General features: G+C 33.6%; 1 protein-coding gene across 1 annotated transcript; it reads right to left on the minus strand.

Moving 5' to 3' along the window:
* Positions 1-116: 116 nt before the first annotated feature.
* Positions 117-21,971, minus strand: LOC125677712 (ras-related protein R-Ras2-like). Its single transcript, XM_048915864.2, has 6 exons — positions 21,723-21,971; positions 20,576-20,663; positions 13,787-13,889; positions 9,559-9,667; positions 7,377-7,495; positions 117-6,632 (listed from the first exon to the last, which is right to left on the minus strand). The coding sequence occupies exons 1-6, from the start codon at positions 21,819-21,821 to the stop codon at positions 6,563-6,565; spliced, it is 588 nt and encodes a 195-aa protein (XP_048771821.1). The 5' UTR covers positions 21,822-21,971; the 3' UTR covers positions 117-6,562.
* Positions 21,972-22,046: the final 75 nt, after the last annotated feature.

The following is a 22,046-nucleotide window of genomic DNA, read 5'->3' on the forward strand; positions in this document are numbered from 1 at the left end:
ATGCTCTTCCGAAATTTTTCGGGGAAACTAAAAAAAATATTACTAACCACTCAGTATTTCAATGGAGAGTACAAAATTTAAAATGTTTTAATCTGAAAAGCATAAGAAAAATCAGCTTGGGTTTGTAGATAACAGTTTTATTTATAAAATAAATGATATCAGATCACAAAAGTTGACAGACACCCACTCAAAAAGCATATATTCAAGAAAGAAATGGTAGTGATACCATCCTGTGTTTTCTTATTTGAAAAAGGGAGATAACTCCCAAATATTACAGAAAAAAAAGAATTCAGGATGGTCACAAAAATATTGCATACAGACGCAGGCCTTTAAAAGCATGTATGTATTGATGCACAACAAACATTCAATCAAAATATCAGTTATAATTATTAAACAAATACACAAAGTACTTAGCTCCCTAGTAGAAAATAACTAAAATTCCAACATATCATTTAACAGGAATTGTGTTTGTTGTGAGGTAACAGCAGTTCCTGTTAAAATCCAGCATATTGATACAAAATTAACACTACAGGTCACCATTAGCATCTCCTGAAATGTGAATTTGTATATCATTCTATAATAATTATGAAAGATAAAATGTGTTTAACAATCTAAGGGTTTTGATTTTTCTAAAACACTGAAATTATTGTCTAGAATATTGCAGAGAGCATAAATGAATCAGTTCAATAATTTTGCTTCCCTGATCAAATATGAATCTTCTTTGTTTGGAGCAATTATACTGTTTTTGTGTGCAGAGCTTGAAAATGAAATGCATGGGTGTATGTGTGCGTGGATGCACTAGTGTGTGCTGGAAGGGGCTACTTTAACAATTTTAAACTGGTGGGAATTTTGGCTTTGTACATTCTGACAAAAACATTGACATCACCATACAGTGTAGTTAGCACTTTCTCTTTACATAAATGAACTTATCTAAAACACACCCGTGGGGGGGGGGGGGGGGGGGGGGGGGGGGGGGGGGGGGGGTTCGTGGGGTTCGTACGAACCCCCCCTTGAAAACTACTAAGCACTAGTAAAGTTGGCATTTGTTTGAATTGTGACTATTAAAGTCGGGATTTTTTATGAAAATCATGAAAATTCATAGTAAAAAAGGCATGATTCCAAAATTCAAATTAAGTGTCAGGAAATTGCTAGATTGCAGGATTTTGCACCAAATACCCCAGAGCTTCTGGGGGGCCTTGAGCTGCCCCCAGACCCCCTGCCGTAGTGGCACCTCGCGGCGCGAGGTGATAGACTCGCGTTGCGAGTCTATGTAACCCCCCCTTGAAAAACCCTGCCTACGGGCCTGTAAACTATACAGTAGAGTCTTTACGTGAGCACCGTAAAATATGACCTCAGATCACAAAAAAATGAATTCACAAGTGGACTTTTTAATTGCATTTCAGCAATAAAAAAGTAACAGCCAGATATTTTATTTTGTGAATGGTACTTCTTGGTAAATTATGCAATAATAAATTCCTTGCCTATATTTAGAAATCTACTGTAGTCAAAAGTACACATTCACTAAACAAAACTGTCTCCTCCTTTGCTACCAAATAAAGCACTTTGAAACACATGACATGGTCAGATAAATTTAAAGGTCCCTTAAGTACATTATAACACCACCCCTATACCAGGAGAAATGATTGTCAACTAAAAATAACCATCACTTACTGAAAACCTAATAAAAAATTGCAAGTCATGAAAAAAAGAAAAATTTTGATGGATGAAAAGAAGAATTTCTCTAGTCCCTAAGTCACAATATAATTTAAAAAAACATCTACTTGTAAAAAAAAAAAAAACCAAACAAAAACACATGGACATATGGTATACAAGATCATAATTCTTGAAATAGCATTAGTCATTATTCACGTCACAGGGATACATTTGGAATCACTTTAAATACTGGAAATTATGGGGGATTCAAGACACATAAATATCCACTTCGTAGATCTATATACACAGACGACTAATTCTGTATACAAGACAAGGTAGTACTGGTGAGTTAAAAAAAATCTTAACAGGTGCAAAATGAGACACTCGTACAATTTCCACAAGCAAGTCGAGAAATACACTCACCCTTAAAGCATAGATACATCCTGCAATATTTATCACCCCTCTCACACTGAAACTGATTCCGAGGCCTACATTATAAATTACATACCAATCCACACATACCTTTCACTTATATTCCTTTTAAGGATCCATGCAAGGTTTCTCAATAACATATATAATTTTTCTCGACATTTCAAGTACAATTCACTTGCATCCTATCTTAATCCTACAAAGAAAACTCGGCATCAGGTTAGCATCATTTCATAGAACTTTCTGATAAAGTCAGATCTTATGTATTACAGAATGATGTATACAAAAGACATAACTAAGTTATTGTAGCAAAGAATGTTAGAAAAATCTTTGGATAAATCAGAAATCGAACCCGGCCCCTTGCATTTAATTTACTTGTCAGGTGACCTAGCTAGGCTGATATACAAAGCATAGTAATACTACTGCAACCTATTTTTGGAAATCATACAAGAACTCTTCATATCAAGGAGATACAAAAATAGATTTAGAAAAAAAAATTGTTCTTTTTTAAAAAATTGTTACTCATTGCTATGTCTAATCATCTTCATATCAAAAGGGGAAAAACAACAAAAATTACCACCATCCCCCTCTCAAAAATGGAAATACCTGGACCGACCTTTATGAACAGCAACCAAAGACATTATAATTCAGTGTCAGTTTTGTTTACCTTGTACAAAAGGATCCAAATTCTATTCCGAGACAAGGGTCAAGAAAATGAAATAAACATTACAGCATTAAAAAAAAACCTATACAAGTATCCTCAACATACATTTTATAAATCAAAAACATGCACAAACAAAATGCATATCAAATGTGTATATAGTGCAGTCCACATCTAAAATCTGCATATACAGAAAACCATACTCAACATATAGAATGGGGAAAAAAGAAAAAAGACTGAAAAAAGTTCAATAAATTAACAAAGTTTATAATGAATCATGATTATTATAGAAAAAACAAGAAAACAAAAATAGAAAATCAACAGATTGACTAGTTCATTTGCTATCCTCTACATAGTTTGAATATATTAGGAACAATCGAAAACTAAATAGCAACAATCTGCTTGTTCAATAACTAACCTAATTATTACATTTATATACATCTCGTACACGTTATCACAATTCCGTTTACAGACTTCGTACACGACAAAAGTAAAACACATCTACAACTAGACATCTCTCATTATACTCCACCAATTTTTATTCCATATAATAGATTCAAAATACAAGACAAAAAGGTCTTTGAATATCATCTTTGAATTAGAAGGATGCATGCTTTTGAAGCTCATTCAGATGGCTGGCATTTTAATATGGACATTAAGTGATAAATTTCTGCCATAGCTTTGTCGAAATTTTTTGGAGTCAACTTTTATCCACTTTAAGAGTTTCAGTTTTTGTACCCCTGCACTGAAGTCTTTGGTAAAATTCACATTATGCTACTTTTTTTGTTAATATATGAGTGAAAAAAATAATAACATAAAAACTGAAATACATTGGTATTTTACGTGATATCTCAAGCTAAGCAAAATTATTATGAGAAAAAAAATTACTGGTTAAAAAGCTGCTGATATTGTATGTAAAGCACATAATATTATACAAAACACGGACTTTTCCAATCCTAAAGAGAGAAACATCTCTCACTCTAGCATGGATTCTTCCAAGCCCTTTAACTTAAGGAGGTATATACTACATCGTCATAATGGCTGAATTCCTTTTTAAACATGAATGAAAGTATAAATATCAGCGATATTTGTATATTCCATTTAAATCTGATTGCCTAGCTGAGTACCTCAGTCAGTTAACGTGGTGACTGCTGATCTGTAGATTCCGGGTTCAAGTCCAGCAGGAGTTTTAATTCCCCCCTCCCTCCCCCCCCCCCTGATTACTTTGTTCTAAAACTGCATTTTTTGACTGATTAAAATAAATTTGCAAGTTTCAATTTCAAAATACCATATCAATTTCTCTGGTGAGTTATTCCTCCTTAACTTGGTAAATTTCAGAGTTTCCCTCCTCCTGTCTGTGCTAAATATTACAACACCACTTACACATACTATGATAACAAAAGGACTACAGCTGTACACTGGAAATTCGACCCACTAGAAATTTGACACCCCCACCACACTTTTTTGCTTCCTTCTTCATGTAAAGCTTAACCAGTGTTTTGAATTTCCACAACTCTCAACTTCATTTTTTTAAAGCCATTCTTTGCCAGGTTATGTGTGCCATTGCAGTAGATATGTGTTGCCAGAAGGTTGAACCTAAATGGTCAACAGAGATTTAATTAACAAATTCTAACGGAGAAACTTCATATGAAATTGAATGCGTACAATTTTCTTCATAAATTTCTATTTCATACGAAAATGGCAACCAAAGTTAGAAACAGATGTAATTGATTATCATAATTCCTGGTTTTTGTTCCACAATCTTTTGGCAGCGGGAAGCCCCAGAAAATTGTCTAACTTAACAAAATGGAGGCAATCAGGCAGTCTTGAATTTCCCATGCAGAGTACGCTGCAATCTACTACAGAAACTGCATTAACACACATACTGTATTGGGAGTGTACTTCATTGTATTCTTATTGCATAGCAGTCTCTCACTATCATTCATCTACACTAATTACAGGGACAAAATTCCTTCACTGAATACATTTAGTGGGAATCAAGACAGAGTTACCCTGCTCATTCTAACAACGAATAATGCCAACTTAAATCACACAGTCTACAGTCTGTCTGTTAATCACATAATCTACAGTCTGTCTGTTAATCACATAATCTACAGTCTGTCTGTTAATCACACAATCTACAGTCTGTCTGTTAATCACATAATCTACAGTCTGTCTGTTCAGACTGTTAATCACATAATCTACAGTCTGTCTGTTAATCACACAATCTACAGTCTGTCTGTTAATCACATAATTTACAGTCTGTCTGTTAATCACACAATCTACAGTCTGTCTGTTAATCACATAATCTACAGTCTGTCTGTTAATCACATAATCTACAGTCTGTCTGTTAATCACATAATCTACAGTCTGTCTGTTACTTTAACCCCCAACAAGGCATTCAGTTTTCTTCATTGCTAATCTCGACAGAGTTGATCGTAATCCAGTTGACATTAAGACTTTTCACTCTGAATAGACACTCGATGGTAATCACTGCAGATGTGAATTTCACTCTGTTCCTACTGCCAGTGATTGAAAACTTTAAACGATGACATTAAGCGACACTAACTCTAAACGAGAAATGACAGTCCCTATACAGTAATGGTGCGTTTCTAAGTACATATTTTCTTGAATACACTACTACTCTTGTTATACAGATACAATATAATTTTTTTTCCATTCTTTAAAGAAAGAAAAATGTGATAATATGTATAATAAAGATGGTATTTTAAAAATATAAAAATTGTATACAAAAAACAATTTCATTTGATGGAATGCATGATAGCAGAATAATTGTATAAATATTCATAATGAAAGAGACCAGTGATTGGAAAGGGAAAAATGTCTACATGCATTTGGGCCATAGTCTATATAATGCACAGAGTCTTGATTTAAAATAACACAATAAATTAATACCCAATAGGTGATCCAGCTTTCATATAACAAGACGTAATAAAAAGCCATATCAAACCTTCATATTGAAGCAATCACATTCATAAATTTAAATGTCCAATCGAAATGAAAAGAAAGAAAACTTTCCCCACCCAACACTCCCAAAAATCTGTCAGCTACCCTCATCTGTACAATACTACAAAATTATATAAAAGGGACCAAAGTGGTTAATGGTGGAAAAAACAAAACAACAATAGTGTGTGAACACATTCGCTGTTTTTAGTTTAGTAAAATAATTTACCTAAGGCCACAATCGAGTCGGCTTTTATTACGTCTTGTTTTTTTTCTTCTATATTATCATATATATTACTACTGTCTTACAGTTACGAAAAAAAAAAAAATGGAATATTTTTCTTCTTCATCGAGTAAGATACATGTATTCAAATATTACAACTGTTCCAAAGCAATAAATAACGTACATACATAATGCAATTTTTCATGCTGAAATAAGTTCATCACTTTCATTTCAAAATAAAATGAGGTATTGCTGTAGGTATTCATTAAGGATGAATAGAAGAGAAAAAAATAAAATGTTAAATTTAAATTACTTTTACAATTTCACAAAATTCTTACATCTTTGAATATTAACAAATACTTTGGGATCAGTGAATCATATAACACATATAATATGAAAAAAATTGTGAGCACGACGCACATTAATTTTCAGAGTTGTGACAACTCTTGCTTGAAGCTTAACCACAACATTGAGGAGAATGCAGCATTCAAACATTCAGATGACCAAGACATGGATTGTCATCAACAATATGAGACTGACAGTACAACACACAACAAAACTCCACTGTCTTGAATAATGTCAGTTACATTATATGTCCTGTTGAAAAAAATGAGTAAACAGTTGATGTTCCATCATAAAATGGTGCATTTTTTGCTTCGTTTAGCTGGTTTGATAGGAGGACTCTCGTGTAATTGAAATCTCCTACAATGAAACAAACAACTAACATTACCTATATTTAAGACAGCCCTTCAGTCATAAAATGAATGTAATAAACAAAAATGAACTGCATATTATTCCTCAAACTGCGATGAAAACAAATCACATTTATGTACTAATATCAAAGACAGCTCTTCGGTCATAAAATGAATATAGTACACGAAAATGAACTCAGTCTGCGTAATTCGTGAACTAATGGTGATCCTAACACTTGCGTATCACTTACAGTAAAACTATTACACAAATATGCAACAACTCAATCACAGAAAATTCGTACTGATTTCAGCCCCTTTGTTTCTGGGATGAGGGTTCTATAGTCCAAATATATATGGTCTACTTTGATTATTCATTATAAGTGTATATGACAAAACTATCACGTTAAACAGTACATCAGCTAAAATTGAGCTAAATCTTAAACATACTAAAATTGATACAGTCATACAGCACTGTTTTCTATGGAAAGCTGGAAAATAAACACCTTTAAAAGACGCTTATCATCCATAAATAGAGTAAATCAATTCTACAACTGTTGTACCTCAAATTATCCCATATACATACCTTATAATTCTAACCAGATCGTAAAAAGCTGTACCTCAAATTATCCCACAAACATACCTTATAATTCTAACCAGATCATAAAAAGCTGTACCTCAAATTATCCCACAAACATACCTTATAATTCTAACCAGATCGTAAAAAGCTGTACCTCAAATTATCCCACAAACATACCTTATAATTCTAACCAGATCGTAAAAAGCTTTATCTACATTCATGCGGACTTTGGCACTTGCTTCGATATAACTAATCTTTAACTGTGTAGCGAATTCCTGTCCTTCCTCTCTCGTAACCTGAAAGAGAACCAAGAAATGTATTTATATTTCATCAAATGTGCATTACAAATTAAAAAACAATCAACATCCTGCAGACTGAATGGTCTAAATAAAGTGCACAGCCCTGGCACATGACACGCCTGTCATGTTTATTAATCATTAACAGATGAGTGTACAATATGTTAACCTTGGTTCAACATTATTGACTTAACAATATATATCTTTAATTGCTCAACACTTCAAAACATGATTCATTTTATTTAAATGTATTTAGATTTCTTTCATCTGATATTAATAGCTGGGGACCCAGGTTAGAATAGGTCCTCAATACCCCTTGCTTGTTGTAAGAGGTGACTAATTGGACCAGCCCTTCAGATGAGACAGCAAAAACTGAGGCTCCATGTCACAGCAGGTGCAGCACAATAAAGATTCTCCCTGCCGAGCATAGGCCTAAATTTTGCCGCCCTTCACCGGCAATGGTTATGTCTCTATATGAGTGAGAAATTCTCAAGCAGGACGTTAAGCAATATCCAACCAATCAACCAACATGATAAAATCAGTAACAATTTTGAGTTGTACAAAGAAATGGCCCATAACTATAGGAGTGACAAATTATTCCTGCAGCTTCTTACATTATACTCATTAATTAATCGTTAACTAGACAGATGCAATTTGACCCTTATCAAAATTATCTTTGCATGTCCGACTAAACTCTTTGAAACACCATTGCTAATATTATTATTCCCATGGGATAATTCCTTTAACTGTTGTTTGATGTGCATGTTAAGTCTTTGCAATCTTTTTTAGTACAATACTGAATATATTTATATCATTAATGTTATCAAAACAAAATAATTATTCTTATTATATACCCATCAATGTTTCATTTTTTGATACTGTGGATTTCACTGAGTGTGATAAGATTTTCCGGATCACCACACTGCAGTTTTCTGATTCCGTATCAGTATCCTCTGAAACTGATGTCGTCACAATGCATCAATTTAACGCACCGTTTTTTGTGGAAAACATTGACCACGTCACAAACAAAACTGTATACACAAAATATAATTTCACTGCATGTCTGTGTTTTAGATATTTTGGATTGCATTTATTATCTTATACATGTGGATTTCAAAATATATAAGGGAGTATATAATGAATTTATCATTACTACAGTAACTTGATACGAAGAGGTGGATCATGTCTGGCTTACAGACGCGGATCATCAGATCAAACTTGACGCTTCACGTCTCATGTGATCCGATGATCTGCACCTGTCAACTTGACGTGATATATATCGAGGGAGCACTGTATATATATCAATTGTTATGTAGCTACATTTTATGAAAAAAATGTATATTTTTTTATGTAATATTTGAACAGCGATATTGCATTACTCTCTTTCATATGTAAGGATTACCTCCCTTGAAACACAGGTTTCTTTTCAATATTTACCATTTTAAAAATATTATTGACCTGATTTTAATCTGCAATTTACATTCCTTTATAGATCTGATGCAAAATTGACAAAATTTGTAGATTCTGGGACTCAAATCTACATAAGCCCAAAAAAAGGGATATATTGCCATATATGGCCATATCATCTTATCACAGTGACCTTGTCAGATTTAGAGTGCAACACACCCTCTACTAAAGATGCATTAACTGACAAAAGTTTGATGATTATAGACCAAATACTTGTCCAGTTATGAGTCTGACAGGATTTTGCCATATTTTGCCGTATCATCTTAATCAAAGGTCATAGTGACCTAACTTTAAAGTGCGACCCACCCTCTACCCAAGATGTATCAGCTGACAAAGTTTGATGATTCTAAGCCTAATATAGACTGCATGTACTTAACTTACAAGCCAGAAATGAAGCAGGACAGATGGATAAGATGGCCATACTGTAATAGGTCCCGTCTTAGACGGCATATAAAAATGAATTGAAGCATGTCGATGGTCTTGATACAGATTGACAGTCAATCAATATCATGTGTGAACTGAAGCATGTCGGTGATCTTGATGCAGACGGACATTCAGTCACTATCACTCGTGATATCAACAAAGAGAGGACTTACCACCCTAGAATGTTCTAGGTCTGCTTTGTTGGCAACCAGTATCATCGGAAATTCCTCTCGATCTTTTACACGCAAAATTTGTTTGTGGAATTTGTATGCTTCATTAAAACTGCAACAGAAAGAAAATACAGCGCTAATTTATGTGTGACATACATGTAGTTTTTATAACAGCTGTAAATGAAAACTATGTTTCACTTCCAAATTATGTTTACTACGTATAGTTTAACTTCGATATCTCAAACATTGATATATCGAATACCATGAATATGTTGAAGAGAGTTAAGAAGTCCCATCTACATTTTTATACACCTGTCGAAGATGGGACATATTATATGGTATGCAGCGATTTTTTTCCTTATATAACTGGTACCCATAAACGGTACCATTCCCAATGCCAAAAACCATTAATTTTCCCCAATTTTGAGACTAAAACTTCCCAATTTACTACTTCTTGTTTTGTAGAACTCTTTTTTCTTTTCTTTTAGTTGAAATCTTTTGCCAATACATTGGTAGAAAATTCCCAATTTGTTCAATTTTGACGCTATTTTTCCCAATTGAATGGGTACCGGTACCAGTACCAATGGGTAGAAAAAAATCGCTGGAATGGCATTGTCAGTCTGGCTGTCCAGACCTTGTGGGCAGGATACAGTCCAAACCATAAGCTCCAGGATTTTACAACTTGGTACATTTGATCACCATGATGAGAGAAAGATGCCTACTGTTTTTCAAGGTCAGAGTTGTAGTATCACTTAGTAGGAAAACCTAGTACGAAACCTTTGTGGGCGGGATACAAACCAAACCATAAGCTCCAGGATTTTACAATTTGGTATATTTGATCACCATGATATGAGGAAGATGCCTATTGTTTTTCAAGGTCAGAAGTCAAAGATCAAGGTCGTAGTTTTACTTAGTTGGAAAACCTTGTAGGCAGGATATAAACCAAACTGTAAGTATCAGGATATTGCAACTTGGTATATTCGATCACCAGAATGAGAGGAAGATGCCTATTGTTTTTCAAGGTTATAGGTCAGAGGTTAAGGTCACAATATCATTTAGTTTGAAAACCTTGTAGGCAGGATACAAACCGAATCGTAAGCTCCAGGATATTGAAACTTGGTACATTTGATCACCATGATGAGAGGAAGATGCCTATTACTTTTTCAAGGTCAAAGTCACAGTATCACTTATTAGGAAAAGCTTGTGGGCAGTATACAAACTGAACTGATGGTGCTAGGACTGTCAAACTTTGTACACATATACTTTATTCCGATTGGTATGTAAAGAACAATATAAAATACCTGGGCTGTGGAACTTTTCTGGCTGAAGAAATCTATTAGGGCACTCTCATGTAATACTGCATGGCAATAAAAGTACTGCCATTATAGAACACTTGAGATATTTAACATTTTGAATAATTAGTTTCATTAAAATTGTTGATTAAAATTTCAACAAATCTTGATCTCCTCCCTAGGGTGAAATGCAGTATCAGTTGATGGAGAATTTTTTTTGGGGGGGGGGGGGGGGGGTGTTAAATTATACATATGATCTAAGTCCATACCTGTTGCTTAATTTCATCATCGACTAGAGAAAGGTGAATAAATAATTGATATTGACATTAGTCTGTTGAGGTAATCATTTTTTCACCCCATCTCCTGTCCTAGCACTTCTGTCCACAATCAGAAATTCAAAAACACACAATCTCTTTTCTTCCTTCACTAAGGATGACCTTGATATACAACAATGCACAACAAATTCCACTGTTCAACAACTACAAATAGTGTCAAATGGATTCTAATTTACTTCCACTTTTTTCTCTTAGATAAACATGTTGTTGTTCAGCTCTTATTACACACAAGGTCACAGTCATAATGCACAAACACACATACACCCATGGACACCAAGCTGTTCTTGAAATCTCTGTTCATGATCTAAAGTGGTTTTAAGATTTGTCCCCTAGATTTAAATAGGAAAATAGCTGTTGTCATCTAAGAATATATTTCCTCTAACAAAATGGAACAATGTCACATGATGATTTTCTTAAACTGGAGAGTGTATCTTACATAAAATATATATAGAACAAATATATTCAACAAGTGCAAAGCACTTAGAATAGTTTTTGTGCCAGAAAAATTAGAACAAGAGTAATGGATGCTTACACTGCAGAATTTATCTTTAAAATAAACCATTCTTAGATTAATTTAAAGGACAAAAAAGCAGTGTTCTTTGGACACATTCAGTACATGTAATTCTACTGTAGTTGAAGCTCTATATAACACGTTATCTTTGTTAGACTAACCAGTGTCCATCATATACAGTAAAACACGACTACAGCGGACACACCTATAATGAATCCAAGCTTAGGGAAGTGATTTTTATTCCCTGTGGTTTTAAGTTATATTACCGGTATATACTTATTGGATTTACTGAATTACGTTTATAATGAATGGAAACTTGTTTGTCCCCACTACTTTGCTATTATAAGCATGTTTTACTGTACGTCCATAGTTCTGTGTCAAACTCTGCCATATCTGTACAGAACAATACTCCAATGCTCACAATCACTCCAATGACCTAGATATTCACCGTTTATTGTGACGCAAAAAAAAAACACCAAAAAAAAAAAAAACCCTGACAGATGAACACACAACAAACAAAGCACACAAATTTGCTCCAACATCTAAAAATACAGCCCGTCTACGATTGTCAAATAAAATACAGCCCGTCTACGATTGTCAAATAAAATACAGCCCGTCTACGATTGTCAAATATAGGTATCAAGTTTGATCATCCTAGATTTTATAGTATTGTTTATATCAGGTTTTTTTTGTGTGCCTAAAATATCACCCATGTAAAGTTTGACCTTGACCTTGAAAAACAACAGGCTTCCTCCTCTACTCATTGGGAGCATATGATAGTACAATGTACCAAGTTTTCTGATCTAAACCTTATAAGTACTGTTTAAATGTGAGTCACCAGGTGCTGACAGATGTATAGACAGATGTATCTATGATGTGTGAATATGTGCAATAATCAAATTTTATATTAAGTTTGTACTCATAACAACCAAACTACACCAAACATATATACATAACATCAACCCATGCTTCCATCTTGTCCATTGTTATATACATGTATACACAACATCAACCCATGCTTCCATCTTGTCCATTGTTATATATACATAACATCAACCCATGCTTCCATCATGTCCATTGTATACACAACATCAACCCATGCTTCCATCTTGTCCATTGTTATATACATGTATACATAACATCAACCCATGCTTCCATCATGTCCATTGTTATATATACACAACATCAACCCATGCTTCCATCATGTCCATTGTATACACAACATCAACCCATGCTTCCATCTTGTCCATTGTTATATATACATAACATCAACCCATGCTTCCATCATGTCTATTATTATATATACATAACATCAACCCATGCTTCCATCATGTAAATAGTTAATCTGAATCAATACAAAACTGACATATACATAATAACATGTAATGTGTCAGCAAGGGGGCTATTTTACAAAAGCATCTAATGCAACTTACAACTAAAGAATTCACTTTTAAAACATAAAAGCTGCACTTTTCCCAAATAAGGGTATATATATGTACTATATCTAAAGAAATGAAGATGAAATGCAATTACAGTCAAATGTACATGTAAATGGAATAATTTTGACCAGTTGATAATGTTGGTCTTCAAGCTATGTGTAACAAGAGGTACTGTGAGCAATGCTCACTAAGAATACCCCATATCGTCTCATGGTGATCCACCTGTGTGCCAAGTATGGTATGCCTATGTCAAAGAACAAAGAAGTTATGGCCCGGACACGAATCTGCACAGACAGACAGATGGACAGACAGACAGAGAGATTCCAATATACCCCCCCCCCCCCCGAACTTTGTTCGGGGGGTATAATGGTCTTTAGTAGAACAGATCCCTGGTTTCTTGGAAGCAATTCAAAGCATGTCTGTGTATACAAAACAAAGGGAGGTGGCAAACAAAAGTTAGGTGAAACCATACTCCTGAAAAATGTTCAGGGGACACTGATTTTCAAATTGTATTCTAAATCTGTTTCCCAAATGAGGCGATGTGGAGTGCAAGGGCATACACATTTCAAACCTGCCTGAAACTAAACTGATATTACAGAATTTCTCTGTGATATCATCCATATTCACTATAGCAACCTTGACACTGTTACAAACCTGGCACGGTCTGTGACTGAATACACCAATAAGAATCCCTCCCCTGACCGCATGTACTGTTCTCGCATCGCACAGAATTCTTCCTGTCCAGCAGTATCTAATACTGAAAAAGAAATCAGGACAAGATTTTAATTCTTACTGCATGTCCAGCACTCATCTAATACAGAAAAAGAAATCTGGACAAGATTTTAATTCTTCCTGTCCAGCACTCATCTAATACAGAAAAAGAAATCAGGACAAGATTTTAATTCTTACTGTCCAGCACTCGTCTAATACAGAAAAAGAAATCCAGAGAAGATTTTAATTCTTACTGTCCAGCACTCATCTAATACAGAAAAAGAAATCCGGACAAGATTTTAATTCTTACTGTCCAGCACTCATCTAATACAGAAAAAAAAAATCCGGACAAGATTTTAATTCTTACTGTCCAGCACTCATCTAATACTGAGAAAGAAATCCGGACAAGATTTTAAAGAAATCAATCAAATCGTGTCTGCATTGCACAGACTTTTTGTCTTTTTACTTCATTTTTCTCGTTAAGATGCCGGTCAATGCCCTATACTGACCTAGGACACTAATCATGAGACTGGCTAATATCAACTGTTAGGAAGATGTTTAGCTGGTGTATATATACATGTATATATAATCCTAACTTGTCCATGAAAGTGTTTCCCAAACGGCAAAGGAAGCTTAAGCTTGTAAATACTGATTTACATTTAGATAGCCCTAAGAAATAAGCTATATCATAAGATTTACTTAAACATTACAATTAAGCTGTAAAAGCAATATCTATCAAAATTTGTATTTGCATTTAGTTCAATGTTTTCTAAATTTTAAACGCCCAGTGCTCTTAAGTCATAAAAGTGCTGGAAAATAAATTCTTGTCTTACATTGTTAAAGAGAAAGGACAGATATGGATTATCAAGTATTGCTGTGAAATATAACACAACTAAGGAATTTTAATTACAATTGTGACATATATTTGGTATTAATTCGGTTTGATATTTGTGTAAGACATTCAACAGATATTAAGCAAATGAATCGTATCAGAGAATACATTGTACTTGGGCCTGTTAATCTATTTTTGTTTCCACGGATTTAATACATTTGGCATGCTTTCAATTCTATTTAGTAAACACGTACATTACATTTAGTTATAAATTCGAAATATATCCCAAGAGAATGCACATCCATTTAAAATTCCTTCAACCTGCATTTAATTTTATTCATAAAACAAACATGAGTTCACAAAGCAAGAAAATAATTAAACTTCAAGGAAATCTAACGTCCACATTTTATATTCCCATTAATAGTAATTTAATACAAGTATTTCTCATAATTTTGATAATTGTTCTTCAGAATCTGCTATTAATATATATAGACACAAGGACACACACGCACAATATACATATTATATCAGCTTTATGATGTAATGCAAAATTTTATGCTATTTTGCCCAAGTCACATATCCCGAACTTTTGTATATATATAAATATGACATTATGTACCTATTCCCTCCTCACAAAGACTATCATGATGTCACAATGTCACTGTTAATAATGAATATTTACTGAAGTAATTAACTCATTGAATGTTTATAAACAAGATGTGTTTGTGAAACACAAATGCCCCCAATAATGACCAATTCTAAAGATGGCAAATGTCACAAGGACAAATATTTTGGTACCAGTAGAAAGATCTTGTCACAAGAAATGCTCATGTGCGATATGAAAGCTCTAATACAAATTTACCATTTAAAAGTTATGACGAATGTCAATTTTTTAAAAAGTAGGTCAAACTCCAAGGTCAAGGTCACAGGGTCAAACAGTTTGGTACCCATGGAAAGGTCTTGTCACAAGAAATACTCATGATTGTGAAATATCAAAGCTCTAGCACTTACTGTTCAAAGGTTATTAGCATGGTTAAAGTTTTCCAAAAGTAGGTCAAACTCCAAGGTCAAGGTCACAGGGTAAAAAATATTGGTACCAACGGAAATGTCTTGTCACAAGGAATGTTCATGTGAAATATCAAAGCTCTAGCAGTTACTGTTCAAAAGTTATTAGCAAAGTTAAAGTTTTCAAACAGTAGGTCAAACTCCAAGGTCAAGGTCACAGGTTCAAAAAAGTTGGTACCCATGGAAAGGTCTTGTCACAAGGAATATTCATGTGAAATATCAGAGCTCTAGCACTTACTGTTCAAAAGTTATTAGCAAGTTTAAAGTTTCAGACAATGACAAACAGGACAAAAACAATATTTGTTTTATACACTTGTATACTGACTATTTAAATTTACAATAGCCCTGAATTTGAAAATTTCATTTTGTTATAAAAATGTGCTATTACGATAGTTTTGTGTGTGTAACTTTAATCATAGTCATTGATAAAATCAAAATCAAGATTATGATTTTATCACTATAGAGATTCCGGGTCTATTGAATGGCATTTAATATAGAAATCAGTTTTTGTATGGGAAAACAATAATGTACTTTCACTTCATCCAGAGCCTCTGGATAAGTTAAAAATACTCAAACACAAATATTAATAACAAAAGTTTATAAACATTATATATTTGTTTTGTTATTGAAATAGTAAATCACAATTTTGCAACAAATGTATTCAACACCCAAAATGAGAGCTAGTATTATTTAAATACAAATTACAAGGAAGTTCTGCGTGTTTGAAATGGTTTTATTGTATCTAAAAAATCGCACTCGGTCTAAAGTTAACACACAGTGACAATAGTCTAAAAAATGTGTCACAACAGGAAAAGCAATCTTAAACTCTAGGTAAAGGCATACAGCATTCTCGTGAAAGCATACAGGACCATCAATTGTTCCCAGTGAAAAGTAGGAATATAACAACATTCTAGTGAAACTATACAGGACCAACAATTGTTCGGAGTGAAAAGTAGGAGTACACATAAGATCGTGTCGGACAGATCTACTTTATAATCAAGGTCATTTATTGACCAAGCAGAGCTATGTGACTAATTATCACTCCCATTCCCCACCCCCTCCCTATGAAAACATTTACTGACCAAGTAGAGCTTTGTGACTAACTACCACCCCAGTCCTCACCCCCTCCCCATGAAAACATTTACTGACCAAACAGAGTTTTGACTATAACTACCACACCAATCCACACCCCCTCCAAATGAAAACATTTACTGACCAAGCAGAGTTTTGACTAACTACCACCCACAGTTCCCACCCCCTCCCCATGAAAACATTCACTGACCAAACAGAGTTTAGTAACCATCTACCACCCCCAGTCCCCATCCTTCCTCGTGAAAACATTTACTGACCAAACAGAGTTTTGTAACTATCTAACAGAGTTTTGTAACTATCTACCAGAGTTTTGTAACTATTTACCAGAGTTTTGTAACTATTTAACAGAGTTTTGTAACTATCTAACAGAGTTTTGTAACTATCTACCAGAGTTTTGTAACTATCTACCAGAGTTTTGTAACTATCTACCAGAGTTTTGTAACTATCTATCAGAGTGTTGTAACTATATCTACCCTGCCCTCCATGAAAAGCTTCTTTTATTTCCATATTCTGTTTGCAATCTTAATAATCAACACAGTGAAACAATAATTGCTAAGGATTTACATCACAAAACAACTACATTTCATGTACCTGTACTAGCAGATTGTTCTAGATCTCTATGTTTATCAATGTATCTAGGAATTTCTTCTAGATCTTTTCCTGTGGGGATCTGGGTTAGAGTAGGTCTTCAGTACCCACTTGCTTGTTGTAAGAGGTGACTAAATGGGGCAGTCCTTGCTTATTGTAAGAGGGGAATAAATGGGACAGTCCTTTGGATGAGACCGCAAAAACCGAGCTCCCATGTCACAGCAGGTGTGGCACAATAAAGATCCCTCCCTGCTCAATGGCCATAAGCGCCGAGCATAGGCCTAAATTTTGCAGCCCTTCACCGGCACTTGTGACGTCTCCATACGAGTGAAATATTCTCGAGAGGGACGCTAAACAATATTCAATCAATCTTCTAGATCCATGCTAATTAATGTACCTAGGAGTTTGTTCTAGATCTATGTTGATTAATGTATCTTATGGAATTTCTTTTAGATCTATGCTAATAACATATACCTAGCAGATTGTTCTAGATCTATGTTTTATATCATATATACCTAGCAGATTGTTCTAGATCTATGCTTTATATCATATATAACTAGTAGATTGTTCTAGATCTATGCTACTGAATGTATAATAGATTTAAGTCAATAAGATAGAATTATTATCTAGATGCTCGAAATAACCCTAATATCAATAGACAGAAAAATGGTCATTAGTAGTACAAAGTATAAAACAGAAAGTAGTCACATTACTATACAAAATAAAAAATAACCACATTCACCGTGAAAAATCGCTAATCTAATCTAATCTTTTATTTTCAATATAAAAATATTCTTAGGTCTTAGATAACGCACTTTTCTAAGTACTATCAATGCATTATAGCTATTGATTTGTTTTGTAATCTGCATTTGCAAAATATTTTTGCTGTTTTTGTAAATGATGAGTGTCCTTATTGGCCACTTTAGATGAAATTGCTTTGTAGGTTTTATTCCCTCACTTGAAAACCACTTATGTACAAGAACTGAATGTTACATCCATAGAATGTTACATCCATATTTTACAGCACTACATCTGTGTAAATGTGGGGGGCGTGGCCTTCGGCAGTTATGATCGGCTTTTTTTATATACATAAAGATAACCAGCTGAATTTCACAACTTTAATCTATGTCACAAAATACTAGTCTATATGATGTCAAGTGTTGGTTTAAGCCAAAATTATTGATTTAACTGATCGAAAAGCATGCCCAAAAAAACAACACTCCAAAGTCAGTAGAAAATAGTATATATTCCACTGATCAAGAAATAGGTAATTTGTAAGTTGAACTTTTAAAACATACATAATGTGAACTTGAGTTTTCTCACCAATTGAGTTCACTTACCAATTTGAAGATTGTGTTTATTCATTATTATAACTGAGTTCACTCATCATAATTGAGTTCTCTCATCATGATTGCTTCAGTAAAATTTCCCCTTATGTAACTATACAAGTATATATGACCTTGGTTGAATGGGAAACATATCATGAATAAATAAACAATGACAGCAGGTTTATATACAACATACTGTACAGCTTATTTTTGGAAGCCTTGCAATCATTCATTATACAACTGATTAATTTTGCATTAAAGGAGATAAGTTCTTGATATAAGAAATTGAGAGGAATGAATTTTGTTTATATAAACAATGTGCTTCATGTTTGTATTAGGTAGTTCAAACTGTACACGTATTACTGAATATACAGTCAAAACTGCCATAGCGACCCACTGTATTAAGCGACTCACTGTATTAAGCGACTCACTGTCGTATGTGACCATACAAAGTCCCCCCCCCCCCCCAAGACGTTACTCTATATATTGTACCTGTATTAAACGACCACCTGTCTGACGCGACCAACGACCATGATTTTTACAACCTTTTCGAGTATTTTCACGAAATTTTACCTCTATTTAACGACTGTACATTTTTCGATTACAACGTGATTACTTCTTTCGATTTCGGTTGAGCCGACTATTCTGGGAATTATCGCCCCTAACACTTTCGTTTTCAAACGCACGACTATTCTGGGAATCATCGCCCCTAACACTTTCGTTTTAATACGCACAGTTTGGCGATGATCTTGATTAGTCGGCCCTCTGAATAAATTATTATACCTAAGCTGTCAACATGCAGTGTCATGTGTGGTTAATTAATAAAACCAGAGTTGTTGTTTATTTAACAAAATCAAGGATCAGGGATCAAGGCCGATGTATTCGAAGGTGTGAATTTCGACAAACTTTAAGAAGTGGCGGGTAGGTTATATCGGAAATGAAAATCTACCACTTGTTATACCATTATGTTCAACAGAGTAAAAAATTTGCCCGATTGCAATATAAATCAAGTAAATATTGTGCTTAGGACTAAAATTTTAAACGGAGTATTCACAGTTTTCCTGCATGAGATACTAGAGGTTTCCAGAATAATGACCGGAACTAGCGGCTCACTTCGACATGTCCCGAGTATTGACACGTCCGAGTTCAAGAAAATTGCCTGCATTAGTTCTAAGCTTAAAAGATTTGCTGTGCATGTACAATGGATATTGTGATTTATTTAATGTTTCTCAAATTGAATAGCATTTTTCCACCATGTATTGTACAAAAAGAGATGCAACACTTCACCATTTGCTTTCTTACCTGAAGTGCTTCATTTTCTAGTTACACTGTACAAGTAGGCTATACATGAATACCCTTTACAACGAAGTGTTTATAAGTTTTAGAAAATTTACATGCAGTTCATAAATAATTTTTAAATCTCATGTAAATGTGTAATATAAAATGCATGAAAAGTTTATCATTCTTATATAGATTAAATGTAATTTTGATGAATAAAAAAATTATGATACAACACATTGTATTCTAGATTTTTAACTACAGTGTATTATTAATTTTATTTTACAACTATTAAAACCGTACTTGATATTTTAATGATAAATTCCAAATACATGTAGTCATTTTCTCCATTGTATAAATTATTTGCGTTTTATCCATTAACTGCGGAAAATAGGCAACCTGTATTAAGAGACCACCTGTCATATGTGACCTTTTTTTCATTCTCTGTTGGACGGTCTCTTAATACAGGTTTGACTGTATATAAAAGCTGCATACATAGACAAATTTCAGTACCACATTATGCAAAGTGGATTCTATATAATTACTTACTGTCTAGCCTTGCCACCACTTCATCAATAACACATTGTTTTGTATAGGAGTCTTCTATTGTTGGGTCATAATCTGTTACAAAGTAGGACTGAAAACAAAGAATGTGTATATATAACTACATGTAAAATATTTAACTTGAATAAACAGTTCCAACATCAAAATCACTTGTATTGGCTATATAGATCATTGCTTTGTAACACATAGTACTATATGTTTTCATTTTAAATTTGCTGATGAGAGAGAGAGAGAGAGAGAGAGAGAGAGAGAGAGAGAGAGAGAGAGAGAGAGAGAGAAGAACAATATTACATGTAAATATAAATAAATATTTGAGTTTCAGTTTCAAGGAGCACTACCTTTTCTTAAATTTTTTTATTTCCTCTTTAAAATTAAAATTTTCCGCTGTTCATTATATGAACTGGGAGAAGTGACAGCAATGCCTCTTCAGAAATGATACATAAGTGAATTATCTATAATCTGATAATACTTGGAAATGTATATCTTTTCTAAAATAGATACTGTATATCATTTAATACTGTAGCTAAAAATATAAACAAACCAAAAAAAAAAAATAACAAAAAATATGGGCACGTATATATGACGTGCAAAACCAATATAGTAAGTAAATTTTATTTAAAGTCAGAACTAAAATAACATTTAAGAAATTAGCACAGGTTCGTTAGAGCTTTTTAACTGACTAATTACATATCAAAAACAAAAGACACATAATTAACATGCATAATATTATGTACATAGATTAATGAAAAATAAACATCACGTTCAAGAATATACAGATAAAGGGACAATATTTAGAGGAAGGCTAAAACACAAGACAAGCAAAAGTGGATATCTCATAAAAAGAAATATATAAAAACGAAGGAACTAAAATTGTTCACACAATAAACATGAGCACTGCATAACTTTAGATCAAATAATTTCTAAATTGAATTAAAGAACAATTTCAAGTAGGTATGCTTGCTAAATTTTATAAAGTAATGCTGTTGCTAAATTTTCAATATAGAAAAATATCATGCATAAAGAAAGGCTGCCTCCACTTGTGATTCACTCTCTGTGAATCACCACCCATTTAATGAGGGACTTTAAATTATTAAGGTTTTTCTAATATTTAGCAATGACACTTATACCACACCTGTATAAATTGGATTGTAAGAGCACTTTTTCCTACTCCACCACCTCCGACGACGACAAGCTTGTAGCTTTGACTGTAATTATTCGAATCCCTGGACATATTTACTTTATGTGTTTACATGTCAAAAATGCAAAATGGCGGAAGTGATTCACTCGGAAGATCTCTTGTTTTTTTATTGTTTACAAAAACATGTTCCCAAGAATCGTAACTTCTCGGACCTTTTCAACAAGCTGAAAAGCTGAAAAGACACAAGAAGTAGCAATATTTTTATTTTTTCCCATTATTATTTTTATATATATTATCATTGATTTTGGAAAGGGGCTG

Source organism: Ostrea edulis, chromosome 3 (genome assembly GCF_947568905.1).
Source record: "Ostrea edulis chromosome 3, xbOstEdul1.1, whole genome shotgun sequence".
Classification (NCBI taxonomy): Eukaryota; Metazoa; Mollusca; class Bivalvia; order Ostreida; family Ostreidae; genus Ostrea; species Ostrea edulis.